Below are 14,872 nucleotides of genomic sequence, written 5' to 3' on the forward strand. Positions count from 1 at the left end.
GGGTGGTGTGTAACAGGACCTTCGACCAGTATGTCTGCTGGCCTGATGGACTACCTGGAACTACAGTCAATGTCTCTTGCCCCTGGTTTCTGCCATGGCATCATAAAGGTCAGCTTTGTGTTTTTGTATGAGTGTGCAGTTTGTGTGCTAAGCGGTGATGAACGAGAATTATGAGGAGCTGCACATGAGATGTTCTTTATATGAGGTCTGTTTTGTAACCTGTGATCCAGGCCCATGTGTTCTATTCATGATAGATCATGGGAGAGACGCAAGGACAGAGCATCTATTCACCAAAACACAACTTCTTAGAATGACTTCACATAGAGAGCTCACTTATACAAATACAGCCAATTATGTTTAAAATGGAAGAACTTTTAGATAAGTGAATTCCAGTAGACGTCAGTAACCTTGCTTGATTTGAAGTACCTCATCTATACCTCAACCTCATCTATCTCAGTTTGTTCCTACATATTTTCTTTATACAGAGGACCTGACTAATCTGAATCTAAACATAGTGCTATGCACACTATGGACGGGAAGGAGCGTTTTAGTTGAGGATTTTCTTGGACTATACGATATTGATTGGATGGTTATTTTTACTTAACATTCATTCATTTTCTACCGCTTTTTCCTCACGAGGGTCACGGGGGGTGACCTATCCCAGCTGTCTTCGGGCGAGAGGCGGGGTACACCCTGGACTGGTCGCCAGCCAATCACAGGGCACATATAGACAAACAACCATTCACACTCACATTCATACAATTTGAAATTTGACAATTTGAAGTCGCCAATTAGCCTAGCATGTTTTTGGAATGTGGGAGGAAACCGGAGTCCCCGGAGAAAACCCACGCATGCACGGGAGAACATGCAAACTCCACACAGAGATGGCCGAGGGTGGAATTGAACCCTGGTCTCCTAGCTGTGAGGTCTGCGCGCTAACCACTAGACTAACGTGCCGCCCCTGGTTATTTTTACCTCACTGTTAAAGGGATAGTTCGGCTTTTTTGCCATGGTAATGGTAATGGTAATGGTAATGGTAATGGTAATGGTAATGGTAATGGTTTTATTTCATTTGAACATCAGATTACAATTGAGTGATCACATAATCAGTTCACAGTTCCACATGTCCAAAAGGAGTAGGAAGAAGCAAAGCTTATTAAATCCTACCCCTCCATCTGGTACTTTTACAATCAGTAACTGTTACATTTGTTCACTTCCTGCTTTCCATAATACAGTTTAAGGTTTTTTTTTGTTTTTGTTTTTTTAATAATGCACCTCGTACCGAAGTACTGGACTGGTTCAAGACTGGTTCAAGACTCTTCATCCTTGTACTTAGTAAAACATCAACTGCTTGTATTGTTTCTTGAATTGGCTCAAAAAACCTTAAACTGTATTATGGAAAGCAGGAAGTGAACAAATGTAACAGTTACTGATTGTAAAAGTACCAGATGGAGGGGTAGGATTTAATAAGCTTTGCTTCTTCCTACCCCTTTTGGACATGTGGAACTGGGAACTGATTATGGGATGCACTCAAATTGTAATCTGATGCATGTTCAAATGAAATAAAACCATTACCATTAGTTAATTTGCTGAAATTACACAAAAAAAATGTACCTTGAACTGTGATGTCTGTGAACACAATCCCTAATTGCTCATAATAACACAGTTTAAAGTGGGATTCAAATGTTCGACTACTATTCAAGAGACTAGTATTAGGTCTTAGGTTGATTGGCATAGTCATATGTATCATCATTTTTATTCATTAAATACAGTAAAAAGGGCATATTTCAGACAGTTGTTGATGGTGATTAATCATGATTAATTTGTTAAAAAAAATCTGTGATTAATCTGATTAAATGTTTTTATCATTTGACAGCCCTGGTTTGTTCATATCGCTTCTCTGTTTGTTTTTTACGTCTAATATTTGTCCTTGTAATGTTTGTGTCCATTTGAACAGTCCAGCAGGGTTTGGTCTACAGATTCTGCAGTAAAGATGGACGATGGGAACAAAAGAATACCAGTGAATGTGAGGACGACACTGGCCAGGTGAACACTTCATGTGTGGGTGTTTCCGTGTTACAAATGTGAATGTTTGAAACAGTTGTCTATCAGATGGACAGATGGGGGGGCTCATGTGGGGACTTTGATTGTCTGGACACATTTCCATGAAGCAAAGTGAGATGATTCATTGTGTTAAATGCCTCCCATCTGTTCTTACATCTTGCACATCTGTGTGTGCTGTCTAAAAGCATTGCATGGAATCGTAAAAGGTAAATACCACCTCTGATATATATTTTTGCAGCAGCAGTATGGCCGCATCCTCAGTCAGTTTCGGATCATGTATACAGTGGGATATTCCCTGTCTCTTGGAGCTTTGTTGCTGGCCTTGGGGATCCTCATCACATTCAGGTATAGGAACCAGACCAATATATATAAGGGAGCTCGGGGAGAAGAAATGGTATGAAGAAATGAGGATATATAGGAGCGAATGAAAAAAAGGGAAGATGAAAATGAAAATGAAAGCAATACCTTCACTCTACACTCTGCTGTCATCTCTGCACCAGGAAGCTGCACTGCATGAGGAACAACATCCACATGAACTTGTTTGCCTCCTTTATACTGAGAGCCATCTCCATTCTGGTCAAAGACGCCCTACTGACCCTCACACTGGACACCAGCAGCAGTGGTGACACCCGAGCTCAGACCTGGGTCAACATACCGGTTAGAGAACACACACTAATCGGAATTAGGTGCCTTGTCTTACATGGACAGTGTGGCTAATTTAATGACATTACTAGCGAGTGAAATTTATTTAATAAAATTTATATCAATATAATAATTCATTCATTTTCTACCGCTGATCCTCACAAGGGTCACAAGGGGTGCTGGAGCCTATCCCAGCTGTCCCAACCAATCACAGAGCACATATAGACAAACAACCATTCACATTCATACCTATGGATAATTTGGAGTTGCCAATTTTCCTTCCTTCCTTCCTTCCTTCCTTCCTTCCTTCCTTCCTTCCTTCCTTCCTTCCTTCCTTCCTTCCTTCCTTCCTTCCTTCCTTCCTTCCTTCATTCATTCATTTTCTACCGCTTATCCTCACGAAGGTCACAAGGGGTGCTGGAGCCTATCCCAGCTGTCTTGGGGCAAGAGGCAGGGTACACCCTGGACTGGTCGCCAGCCAATCACAGGGCACATATAGACAAACAACCATTCACACTCACATTCATACCTATGGACAATTTGGAGTCGCCAATTAACCTAGCATGTTTTTGGAATGTGGGAGGAAACCGGAGTACCCGGAGAAAACCCACGCATGCACGGGGAGAACATGCAAACTCCACACCGGTGGAATTGAACCCCAGTGTCCTAGCTGTGAGGTCTGCGCGCTAACCACTCGTCCCTTATATCAACCAATTCATATCAAATCAGTAGTGTATTACAATCAATAAAATATCGGTTTTATCACAATAATATGTGATATCATAGCATGTAGGCTACACAGTCATGAGATCGGGAAGACCTGGGTTCGATTCTGTGTTTGCATGTTTTCTCCGGGTACTCCGGTTTCCTCCCACATTCCAAAAAAAAACATGCTAGGTTAATTGGTGACTCCAAATTGTCCATAGGTATGAATGTGAGTGTGAATGGTTGTTTGTCTATATGTGCCCTGTGATTGGCTGGCGACCAGTCCAGGGTGTACTCGCCCCAAGACAGCTGGGATAGGCTCCAGCACCCCCGCGACCCTCGTGAGGAAAAGCGGTAGAAAATGAATGAATGAATATGTGATATCATAGCATGTAGGCTACACAGTCATGAGATCGGGAAGACCTGGGTTCGATTCTGTGTTTGCATGTTTTCTCCAGGTACTCCGATTTCCTCCCACATTCCAAAAAAAACATGCTAGGTTAATTGGCGACTCCAAATTGTCCATAGGTATGAATGTGAGTGTGAATGGTTGTTTGTCTATATGTGCCCTGTGATTGGCTGGCGACCAGTCCAGGGTGTACGCCGCCTCTCGCCCCAAGGTTTTAAGGATAGGCTCCAGCATACACGCAACCCTAGTGAGGATAAGCGGCATAGAAAATGAATGGATGTTCCAATTCATCAATCCTAAAATGGATGAACTTTAAAAAATTAATTCATGAGTTAATACAATGTCTGTGGTCTGTGTTAATTAGTCCTCAAGTAATTTGTTTAGTTCATGTGTAATCATGGCAACTGGTATTCTTTTCTTGGTATTAGTATTTCAATACAGGATCTCCAACCATGATCTTCTTCATCTGTTAACCACTGCATTTATGTACTTGGTGCAGGTTCTGCTGTACTCATCTTACAATAATATTTTTTGTCGCCCCGCTGCCCGTGCAGGCTGTGATGTGGTGTCGGGGCGCCGTGGTGATGATGCAATACACTGTGATGGCCAACAACTATTGGCTGCTGGTGGAGGGCATCTACCTTCACAGCCTGCTCGTCATCACTGTGTTTCGTGAGAAGAAGTACTTCTACATTTACTTGGCCATCGGTTGGGGTAAAAGTTGAATTATCTAATTGGATTTACAATCACCAATGATTATAATTGTTTTCATTATGATAAACAATTGCATCAATGATTTTACATAATTTTACTGTAAATTCTACGTTCTAATATGTCATGTTTGTCATAGAAATACATATTTATTTCATAATATTTGTGAACTCAGGTTTCTTATTAATTCTCAGGTGCACCCCTGATATTTGTTTCACCGTGGATCACAGTGAAGTATTTGTACGAGAATGAAGAGTGAGTCCTTTTAAAAGCAATTGTAGGAACTTTTTCCATAACCTCAATGCTTCTTTCATCTACTTAAAGGTATTGTTATTAAACCATGGGCTGCTGGTGTGTTTGTGTGTAGGTGCTGGGAGAGAAATATTAACATGGGATACTGGTGGATCATCCGTTCTCCAATACTGGTTGCTTACCTCGTAAGTTTCCTATTTTTCTGTTTCATGTGTTCTCACAAAGCAACTCTGGAACACAGAACCATCTCAGTCTGGCCTCTCTGACTTTATCTCTAACATGTAATGTGCCTCTGATGTACTCGGTCCCGATCCTATCCATCATGGTCACTCCCAATATCTCTCCTCTGGACATCAGTCTGGCCTCTCTGACTTTATCTCTAACATGTAATGTGCCTCTGATGTACTCGGTCCCGATCCTATCCATCATGGTCACTCCCAATTAGAACCTCAGCATCCTCATCTCTGCTACCTCCAGTTCCGCTTCCTGTATTTTCTATTTTCTTGTGTGGCTGTCAAGTCAAAACGGAAGTATTCAAGATAACGTTTTGACAATATTTCTGTCTCCTGTCATTACAGATTAATTTTTTTATTTTTATACGAATCATCAAAATACTAATGTCGAAACTGAGAGCGCACCAGATGAGATACACGGACTACAAATTCAGGTCAGAAAACAGTTTCGGACCAAAATACACATCCAAATACAGTCATCCCTCGCCATGTTGCGGTTCGAATATAGCGGATAATAATAATAGATTAATAATAGATTAATTCATCACTCATTTTGTTTGCTGGTTGAATAAGGCCCTAGTTTTAGTTTTTTTTAAAAACACATTCTCAAGATGCATTCAAAAACATGATGCTATGTAGTATTCTACACTGGCCACTAGGTGTCAGTAATGTTTGTAATGTTTGGTGACGCACACAAGCATTAGGCTCGATTACCGTAATGAAATGTAATTTGAACAGGCACAATAATAATAATCATCATCATCATAATAACGTGAGCTAATGCATTTATTTAGGTACGTCTTAAGTGGGCATAGGGAATTCTTCACTTATCAGTTTGGAACTAATTAACCGTAATAAATGGGGGATCACTGTATGCACATATCTATTGGATACAAGAGTTTTTACCAAGACTATTTATTTTTGTTTGGTTTCAGATTAGCAAAATCCACCCTCACTCTTATCCCCCTGTTGGGGATTCATGCCATTCTCTTCACCTTTGTCATTGACGAGTCGGTCCCGAAAGGTTCCATGCTGCGCCTCCTCCGGCTTTTTTGTGACCTCCTGTTGAACTCCTTTCAGGTCAGAAGTCAATTGTACACATTCATTCATTCATTTTCTACCGCTTTTTCCTCATGAGGGTCCCGGGGGGTGCTGGAGCCTATCCCAGCTGTCTTCGGGCAAGAGGCGGGGTACACCCTGGACTGGTCGCCAGCCAATCACAGGGCACATATAGACAAACAACCATTCACCCTCACATTCATACCTATGGACAATTTGGAGTCGCCAATTACGTAACCTAGCATGTTTTTTTTGAATGTGGGAGGAAACCGGAGTACCTGGAGAAAACATGCAAACACAGAATCGAACCCAGGTCTTCCCGGTCTCATGACTGTGTAGCCTACATGCTATGATGTCACATATTATTGTGATAAAACCGATATTTTATCGATTGTAATACACTACTGATTTGATATAAATTGGTTGATATAAGGGCCTCACAGCTAGGACACCAGGGTTCAATTCCACCCTCAATTCCATCTCTGAGTGGAGTTTGCATGTTTTCCCCGTGCATGCGTGGGTTTTTTTCCGGGTACTCCGGTTTCCTTCGGTTTTTGGAAGGAGGAAACCGGAGTACCCAGAGAAAACCCATGCATGCACGGGGAGAACATGTAAACTCCACACAGAGGTGGAATTGAACCCTGGTCTCCTAGCTGTGAGGTCTGCACGCTAACCACTAGTCCGCCGTGCCGCCCCAATTTTACACATGATCTGTAATTTTTGTTTCTTGGGGCGCAACAATTTCATAAAACATGCTGATCCATTATCCACTTATCATGATGTACACCAACACAGCAAAAAATCAATAAAAAATCAAAAAAATGATACATAAATAACAATAGAGTTATGAATTTTTCCATCAGTGTTTTTCAAAAAGATGTGAATTAATAAATCAATATTGTTATTTTCTATTATTATGTCTACTATAGTGGGTAATATGAGTGTAAAGGTGACTATAGGGGTGTTAGTTTATGTTTAGAGGGCTCTAATAATGTCAAACACTGTATTTACATAGAAGGTCTTAAACAGGTTCTCTATGCTCTAACTGAAATGAGCTGATTTATACAGTACAGTATATAAGGAATCCTACTTGAACCAGTTAACCACGCTAAACAAGGAATTAGTGCAGGGGTCGGGAACCTTTTTGGCTACAAGAGCCATGAAGACCAGATATTTTTAAAATGTGTATCTGTGAGAGCCATGTACATTTTTGTAAACATTGAATGCAATAAAATGTGTGCATTTTTATGTAAGACCAACAGTTTTAGATATAATGGGCTCTAATTACGTAGACCAGGCACACTACCCCACGCCAAGGGGGTGTGGCCAGCATACTTTCGTGAGCAGCGCAGTGTCCAATAATAAATCAAATACTTGCTGCCATTAATGCAACTTCTGCTGCTGCATGGTTTTGCACCGTACTCAGTATATTTCATTCTTTTGGCCATCTTTGCCAGAAGGCTTGGTTCTGCAGCTTTAGCTAGGTGACTATTTGACTAAAGGAGGAAAGTTTACATTTACATCTTAATGACCGAGGTACACTACCGCATTACCCAGTAATAATCGAGTTTTGGTGTTTGACCTGGAAAATATCATCAGGAAAGATAGATATGGTCGGCCGTATTGCAGTAGAAAATAGATGGACGGATTAAAATGCATAAGAAAGTTGTTGATTTTTAATATTTTTAACAGTGATTTCTGTGATGTTTACTTTAAAATGTTAGCAAACATACATTTTATTGTGGTAAATGCTTGAGAGCCAGATACAGTCATCAAAAGAGCCCTACATGGCTCCCGAGCCATAGGTTCCCTACCTCTGAATTAGTGTATATTTCTCACTGTTCCACTTTTTTTTTTTTTTTTTTTTTTGCAGGGTCTCCTCGTTGCAATCTTGTACTGCTTTGTCAACAAAGAGGTAAGATGGAGCTCATGCTGCAGATGAATGACAATATTTTCATTAGCATTGTCCTTGGATTTTTTTTTTTTATATCTAAAAGCTTTGTTCTTGTTCCCTTTGTTTGTTAAATGGAACAGACACTGTAGGCAATCCACTAATCGCTAAACTTTGGAATGCATTTTTTTGGAAGGAGACATCCATCCACTAGAGTGGATGTGTGTGTTTTATTTAATTTTCCTCGTCATCATCATATGGCCTTCTGCTGTTTGCTACCGTTCTGCAATCCTATTATCCTTCAGGTGCAGTCAGAGATACTAAAAAAGTGGAAGAGGTGGAAGCTGGGTAAGGACATTGACGAGGAGTACCGCCACACCCACAGCCAGACGCCACACATGAAAAGCGGCAGTATCGCTACGGGTAATCTCCCCGACCTCCACGATAACACCAGTGACCCCAGCAGCGGCTCACAGGGCACACTTCCACATAAAAAAGCTGATTTAGGTCCATCTTGCTCCGCCGCTCCTGAGGAAAACCGCCAACTTGTTGTCTCCTATAAAAACGGGACAGGGAAAATCCGGCCCTCGGGCAGCAAGCACGCATTTCTTCTCTCCTTCTTGTCAAAACGAGGAACTGCCAATCATACCAGCACCACCACGGAGGATATGTGTCTGGAAGATAGGACACAGCACCCCCAGGAAGGAGACGAAACTACTCTCTAACGCCTCCTTGAATGTGTTGATTGCACGCTGATGCGACAAAACGATGGTTTGACCCCAGAAAAAGCAAACATAAAAAAAAAAAAAAATTCAGACTTCCGGATTGAATAAAGATGACAATGAAATGAAAGTCATATGCTGTACAGTGTGTGAGTATTTTAATGTTGTACTTTTACTGTTATTTGGGTTATGATAGCGACACCGGATGCACATTTGTGGTACAGTAAACCTGGGATATATCGGACTCGGATATATCGGAAATTCGCTCACAACGGACAGATAAAAAAGAACCGATTTTTCTGTAATGCATTTCCAATAAAAATTCATTGCATATATCGGATTTTTTATAACGGATTTCGCCTATTTCGGACAAAATCTCCAGTCCCGTTCCAATGCATTTCCATTAAATTTCCCTGGCATATATCGGATGGCCGCATCGTGGCGCTCCGATTCGCCGAATCGTGACAGGCCGCTATACGACGTCATTTGCAGCGTTTGCAGCGTTGCCTGCGCGTCCAGGTACATTGGAAACATAGTCAAGGAAGTGCCTTTTTATAACGGATAAAATCCGATTTACGCATATACCGGCTATAAATCCGATATATGCGTAAAACGGACATTTTCCAGTATACGCATATAACGGATTTCGCTTATATCGGACAAAACCAGTGGGAACAATTGAATCCGATATATATCCGAGGTTTACTGTACTTTTCAACATAAACCTCACAGTATCCTTGTGTCTTTTTATGTTCTTGTATTATAGAACTGAATGTGAACTACAGCATGGCATGTATCACTTGAAAGCATCTCTAACAATCCCGATCCCGGCGCACAAGTATTGAAAAAAAAACAAAAAAAAAACTACCATGATGCCAAGCTGTGTTGATGAAGCACTGTTGTTTTGTGTCAAATGCGTTTAAATGCTTTTTAACGGGGAAACTATGAATATTTGTGAGTTGTCCTGACCAATTTATCCGTGTGCATTATTTTACTTTCTATGTTTTATATACCAAGTTTCTCCTTTTCATCACACGTGAATGTATAACGGTAAAATGTAAAAAATAAACATATTTATTTCTGCTCCATAACAATTTAATTTGGCATTCGGAAAGCTAATTTGTCCTCTTTTGAGCACCATCATACACTCTAAAAAGTAATTCTGTTGACACCACTTGATTTAATACATAAATGCAATGTAAAAAAAAAAAATGTAATTAATTGATTTAGATAAACTTTCCAAGTTGCTAACTTTATTTTTGGAGTTATGTTCAAATAATAATGTTGGCTATTACATGAACTTAATTTAGCATGTCATGTACACTAAAAATTTTATTGTTGGTAAACTTAAATAAAAATTCAAGTTGCCATGACTTAATAAAATTAGCTTGGCAACAAAATTTCTCTTAACATTTTCTCTTAACCTTTCCATTTTAAGTTCCACCTCCTATATATATATATATATATATATATATATATATATATATATACAGTAAACCTCGGATATATCGGAAATTCGCTCACAACGGACAGATAAAAAAGAACCAATTTTTCTGTAATGCATTTCCAATAAAAATTCATTGCATATATCGGATTTTTTATAACGGATTTCGCCTATTTCGGACAAAATCTCCAGTCCCGTTCCAATGCATTTCCATGAAATTTCCCTCGCATATATCGGATGGCCGCATTTTGCTTATATTGGACAAAACCAGTGGGAACAATTGAATCCGATATATCCGAGGTTTACTGTATATAGTTACTGCTACTTAAAAAAGCTGTGTGCATTGTTATTATAATTAAGTAGACAAGAAATTAAACTACTTTGAATAAAATGATTAAGACGTAAAAACATATTTTTTTGAGTTACAAACTTAAAAAACTTGTCCCTATGACAACAATTATTCAGTAAGCATTACTTAAAATGAGCTTTGAGTGAATAGGAAAAGCTAATATTGTTTGTTGTTTCAAAGCAATTTCAAATGAAGTTGTCATAACGAAGAAAGACGAATGGAAACTGTTGCGTTGATTTTTGTTGTTGTTGAGGCTAAACATTTATTTTTTATAGTGTAGATCGTGCTGTTGTGTCATCACCCACAGTTATTCAACTATGCTCGGGAGAATTGCGAGTCCTTGCACAAGGAGTTTTCATTGTAGGGAGAAGGCCATATATTTTGTCACATGCTGCATTCACGGTTCTTTTGAAAGAGCACAGCAGTCAAGGACCTCTTCATGTTCTCTTTTGGATTGAAGCGGAATGTGCCTCACAAAGCCGTTTTATTCTTTGTAACTTTAGGTGAATCAAATGTAAACGTATTAAGAAATGTATTGATCTGATATGACATGTTCTTAGAACCTGCAGAGATTTTACAATGACGTTCTTTGTGTATTTTTAAGTTTGTCGAAGGTGAAATGGAAAATTCCATGGTTTGTCGTCGTTATATTACATTGGTCTACAAATGTTTGCGCTCAATCTTTTTCCGAGATGAAAAAGTTGCTAGTGTAGTGGCTAATAGTCTAGTGGCTAATGTATTCAAGATATTTTAAGATTAAGATTTTTATTTTGAAAATATTTAAGTTGTACTTCTTTATCCGCCAAACATCCGCCATGTCAGTCTGGCCTCTCTGACTTTATCTCCAAGGCCTCTAACATGTAATGTCCCTCTGATGTACTCGTTCCTGATCCTATCCATCCTGGTCACTCCCAATGAGATCCTCAGCATCTTCATCTCTGCTACTTCCAGTTCGCCTTCATACCTCCATAGGCATAGGTATGAATGGTGAGTGTGAATGGTTGTTTGTCTATATGTGCCCTGTGATTGGCTTCAGCCCCCGGGAGCCAGTTTTCAGTTATATTTCAGTCAATAGATAATGACATTTTCACTGAGACCCCCCTTCATCTACTTTATATAGCGCTTATAATAGCGCTGTAATATTTCTCTGTTGTATAGCCATTAATGAAGTGATCATGCCAGATAGTCAGGTATTGTTTTACTGCATGGTAAATAAAAACCATGCTGAAGCTATACTGTACCTTTCTGTGCTGGTACACTTCACATCATTCCACCCAACTCATTCTTCCAGGTCACGGCCATCCATAGAGGAGTAAATACAAACTGCTATCTGTAGCACAATGCCAATGAATCATATAATATGAAGCTGAGCCATGAATGTGAAAATTAATTACATCACCCTGATAAATAACGAGAAAGTCTGCAAGGATAGGAAGTAAGGAATGGGTCAACTAAAGGAATGAAACCTCTTATTGTGTTTACCTGTATGGTTGTTTTACTGTTAAGAAGCAATTTCTATAGACTTTACATCATTGGGATTTGTTCTCGGTGTGGTTGCATTGACCTGCAGTATCGCATTGGTCCAGTGTGCGTTTGTGGTAGCATATTCAAGGCCTCGAGGAAGACCCAGGACACGTTGGAGAGACTATGTCTCCCAAGTAGACCGGGGATGCCTCAGGATCTGCCGGGAGGAGCTGGACGAAATGGCCGGGGAGAGGGAGGTCTGGGCCTCCATGCTGGGGCTGCTACTCTAAGGGTAGCAGGACAGGATGATTGGGCGGGAACTACAAGAGGAGAGGGGAGGGGACAAAAATAAAATTCCAAACTAAAATCCTATAAAGGAGCAAAGTGTGGGACTGCTAAAAAAAAACAAAAAAAAAAACTCAGCATATATTTGCACAAGTAAGCTCATTTTTACACAACATGGGGAAAGGTGGTGATCCCGGCACGGCCAGCAGCCAACCACAGCTACCTGCACCCAATTACGTCGCAAGCAAGCTGTTGTCCCTATAGCGGCAAAGGCGTTGGATGAGTGAAGGGAAGTCAGTGAAGATGTCAGTGCCTCGAGAAATTCCCCAATCTTAATCCTTAATTTGTTCCACCTTCTGTCAAGTACATGCCCTTGAAATCACTCCATGTAGCTGTGGTGTACCAAACAAAGTTGTATTTGTATTATTCTACATTCTCCTTTCCATGCACAGTGAAGAGCTTCCTACCTTGCATGCATTTCCATGCCAAGAGAGGAAGCAATATATTATTGCAAGTGACTACTTGAACGCATGTGCTGTGAACATACATATGTATGGAGTGCCATCTTGACTGTTGTGGGATGAAAGCAATGGCGGCTATGTACAATAGACAGAGGCAGTGACTCAGTGGATCATGCAGTGTGTTTCAGTACACTCCTGATCAGATTTTTGAAAAATTGCACGAATTTAAGTAGAGCTAAGTAGAGCCTCTGAATGCAAAACAAAGAAATTGGAATGAGATAAAAATGTTTTATTCTTGTAATAATTCAACTTTTTTTCTCAGAAATGTATTACAGTAAACCTCGGATATATCGGATTCAATTGTTCCCACTGGTTTTGTATGATGTAAGCGAAATCCGTTATATGCGTATACCGGAAAATGTCCGTTTTACGTATATATCGGATTTATATCCGGGATATGAGTAAATCAGATTTTATCCGTTATAAAAAGGCACTTCCTTGACTATGTTTCCAATGTACCTGGACGCGCAGGCAACGCTGCAAACGCTGCAAATGACGTCGTATAGCGGCCTGTCACGATTCGGCGAATCGGAGCGCCACGATGCGGCCATCCGATATATGCCAGGGAAATTTAATGGAAATGCATTGGAACGGGACTGGAGATTTTGTCCGAAATAGGCGAAATCCGTTATAAAAAATCCGATATATGCAATGAATTTTTATTGGAAATGCATTACAGAAAAATCGGTTCTTTTTTATCTGTCCGTTGTCAGCAAATTTCCGATATATCCGAGGTTTACTGTAGTCATAATTTTTCAACGTTATTCTTGTAAATTTTTGTAAAAAATGTTCTTGTAAATTGACAACTTTTTTCTCATACATGTAAAACTTTATTCTCGTAAATATGCTACTTTATTATTGTTAATTTATGGCTTTATTCTCGAAATCTCAGATTTTCTTTTTTTTTAAGTGTGGCCCTAAGACGTGGCCATAATATAGAATGATGAACCAAATGATGATTAGAATAAGAAAAGCCACTTAGTACAGAAATAATACTCTTTGGTCAAGTTCATGTTTGCTACATGTTCCGAGTTTTACTCTTAACATTTCTTTTTAAACTTTATTGCACCACGTATGTTGAATTATCATGTGTATAACATATGACAAAGGAACTGTGTAATTTTCACTGCTATTTATAGAGAAACTTAATTAAAAACCTCAACAAACCAGGGATGAACAGCCTTTTGACACTTAGGAGACTTTGAAAAAAAAATAGCTGGAAAAAAAAATTAGAAATGAGGAAAATAAGATAAGATAAGATATACACAATATAGAAAAATAGATAATATAAACAACCAACGTATTAACAAAATCAACAGATTTACACAGAGTTATATACAAATATAGTATGTAGATAATATGAAACGAGATGAGTTATACCACCAGTCTATACACTGAGATCTTTCTAGTGAGTTAATATGAGGCATTATAGAAATACTTCACATAGAACTTAATATATTTGTATTTAGCGCCTTATATTGCACATGGAGGTTGATCAGATATTGCACAGAGAATGGCGTCTGGAGTAACTATACTGAATATAAAAACAAAGTATTACACAGATGTACATAGTGGTGTAGAAGTAGAAATATAATAAAAGAAGAAATATTCTGAAAAGTAATATTAATAAATTATTTCCACCCCATTTTTTCCCTCTGTTATACCAACACACCCCAAACAGATGTTAAAAGTGCTTTGTTCCTTTGCGTCTAAAATAACTCATCCTGACTTAGTCCAGTCATGGTTCCCTTATGCCTTTAAGTCAGGGGTGGGCAAACTTTTTGACTCGCGGGCCACATTGAGTTAACAAAATTGTGCGGGGGGCCAGAACATATATTTAACACACATGATTTTACGCTTATAATTTTAATAATTTTAATGATTTTAATATTTTTAAAATATTTTTAAAATATTTTTAATAATTTTTAATATTTTTAATATTTTTAAATATTTTTAAATATTTTTAAATATTTTTAAATATTTTTAATAATTTTTAATAATTTTTAATAATTTTAATAATTTTTAATAATTTTTAATAATTTTAATAATTTTACGCCTTGAATTATTTGTCTAATTTTAATTGTCATACTATCAGCTATATGTTCTTGTTTCTTTTTTTCA

At 38.8% G+C, this 14,872-nt stretch overlaps 1 protein-coding gene across 3 annotated transcripts in view; it reads left to right on the forward strand.

Moving 5' to 3' along the window:
* The window catches only part of gcgrb (glucagon receptor b), a 32,569-nt gene extending 22,795 nt beyond the window's left edge, over window positions 1-9,774 (forward strand). For 2 of the 3 annotated variants that reach the window (XM_058083992.1, XM_058084006.1), the window contains exons 4-14: window positions 1-108; window positions 1,958-2,046; window positions 2,303-2,409; window positions 2,565-2,721; window positions 4,375-4,534; window positions 4,726-4,786; window positions 4,899-4,968; window positions 5,362-5,450; window positions 5,952-6,096; window positions 7,949-7,990; window positions 8,272-9,774. In XM_058083992.1, the coding sequence (XP_057939975.1) occupies window positions 1-108; window positions 1,958-2,046; window positions 2,303-2,409; window positions 2,565-2,721; window positions 4,375-4,534; window positions 4,726-4,786; window positions 4,899-4,968; window positions 5,362-5,450; window positions 5,952-6,096; window positions 7,949-7,990; window positions 8,272-8,691 (1,448 nt within the window). In that variant the 3' untranslated portion in view covers window positions 8,692-9,774. The remainder of the gene's footprint in view (window positions 109-1,957; window positions 2,047-2,302; window positions 2,410-2,564; window positions 2,722-4,374; window positions 4,535-4,725; window positions 4,787-4,898; window positions 4,969-5,361; window positions 5,451-5,951; window positions 6,097-7,948; window positions 7,991-8,271) is intronic. The other variant, XM_058084000.1, reaches the window with a different exon arrangement.
* The last annotated feature ends 5,098 nt before the right edge of the window (window positions 9,775-14,872 follow it).

This window comes from Doryrhamphus excisus, chromosome 1 (assembly GCF_030265055.1).
Source record: "Doryrhamphus excisus isolate RoL2022-K1 chromosome 1, RoL_Dexc_1.0, whole genome shotgun sequence".
NCBI classification, from domain to species: domain Eukaryota; kingdom Metazoa; phylum Chordata; class Actinopteri; order Syngnathiformes; family Syngnathidae; genus Doryrhamphus; species Doryrhamphus excisus.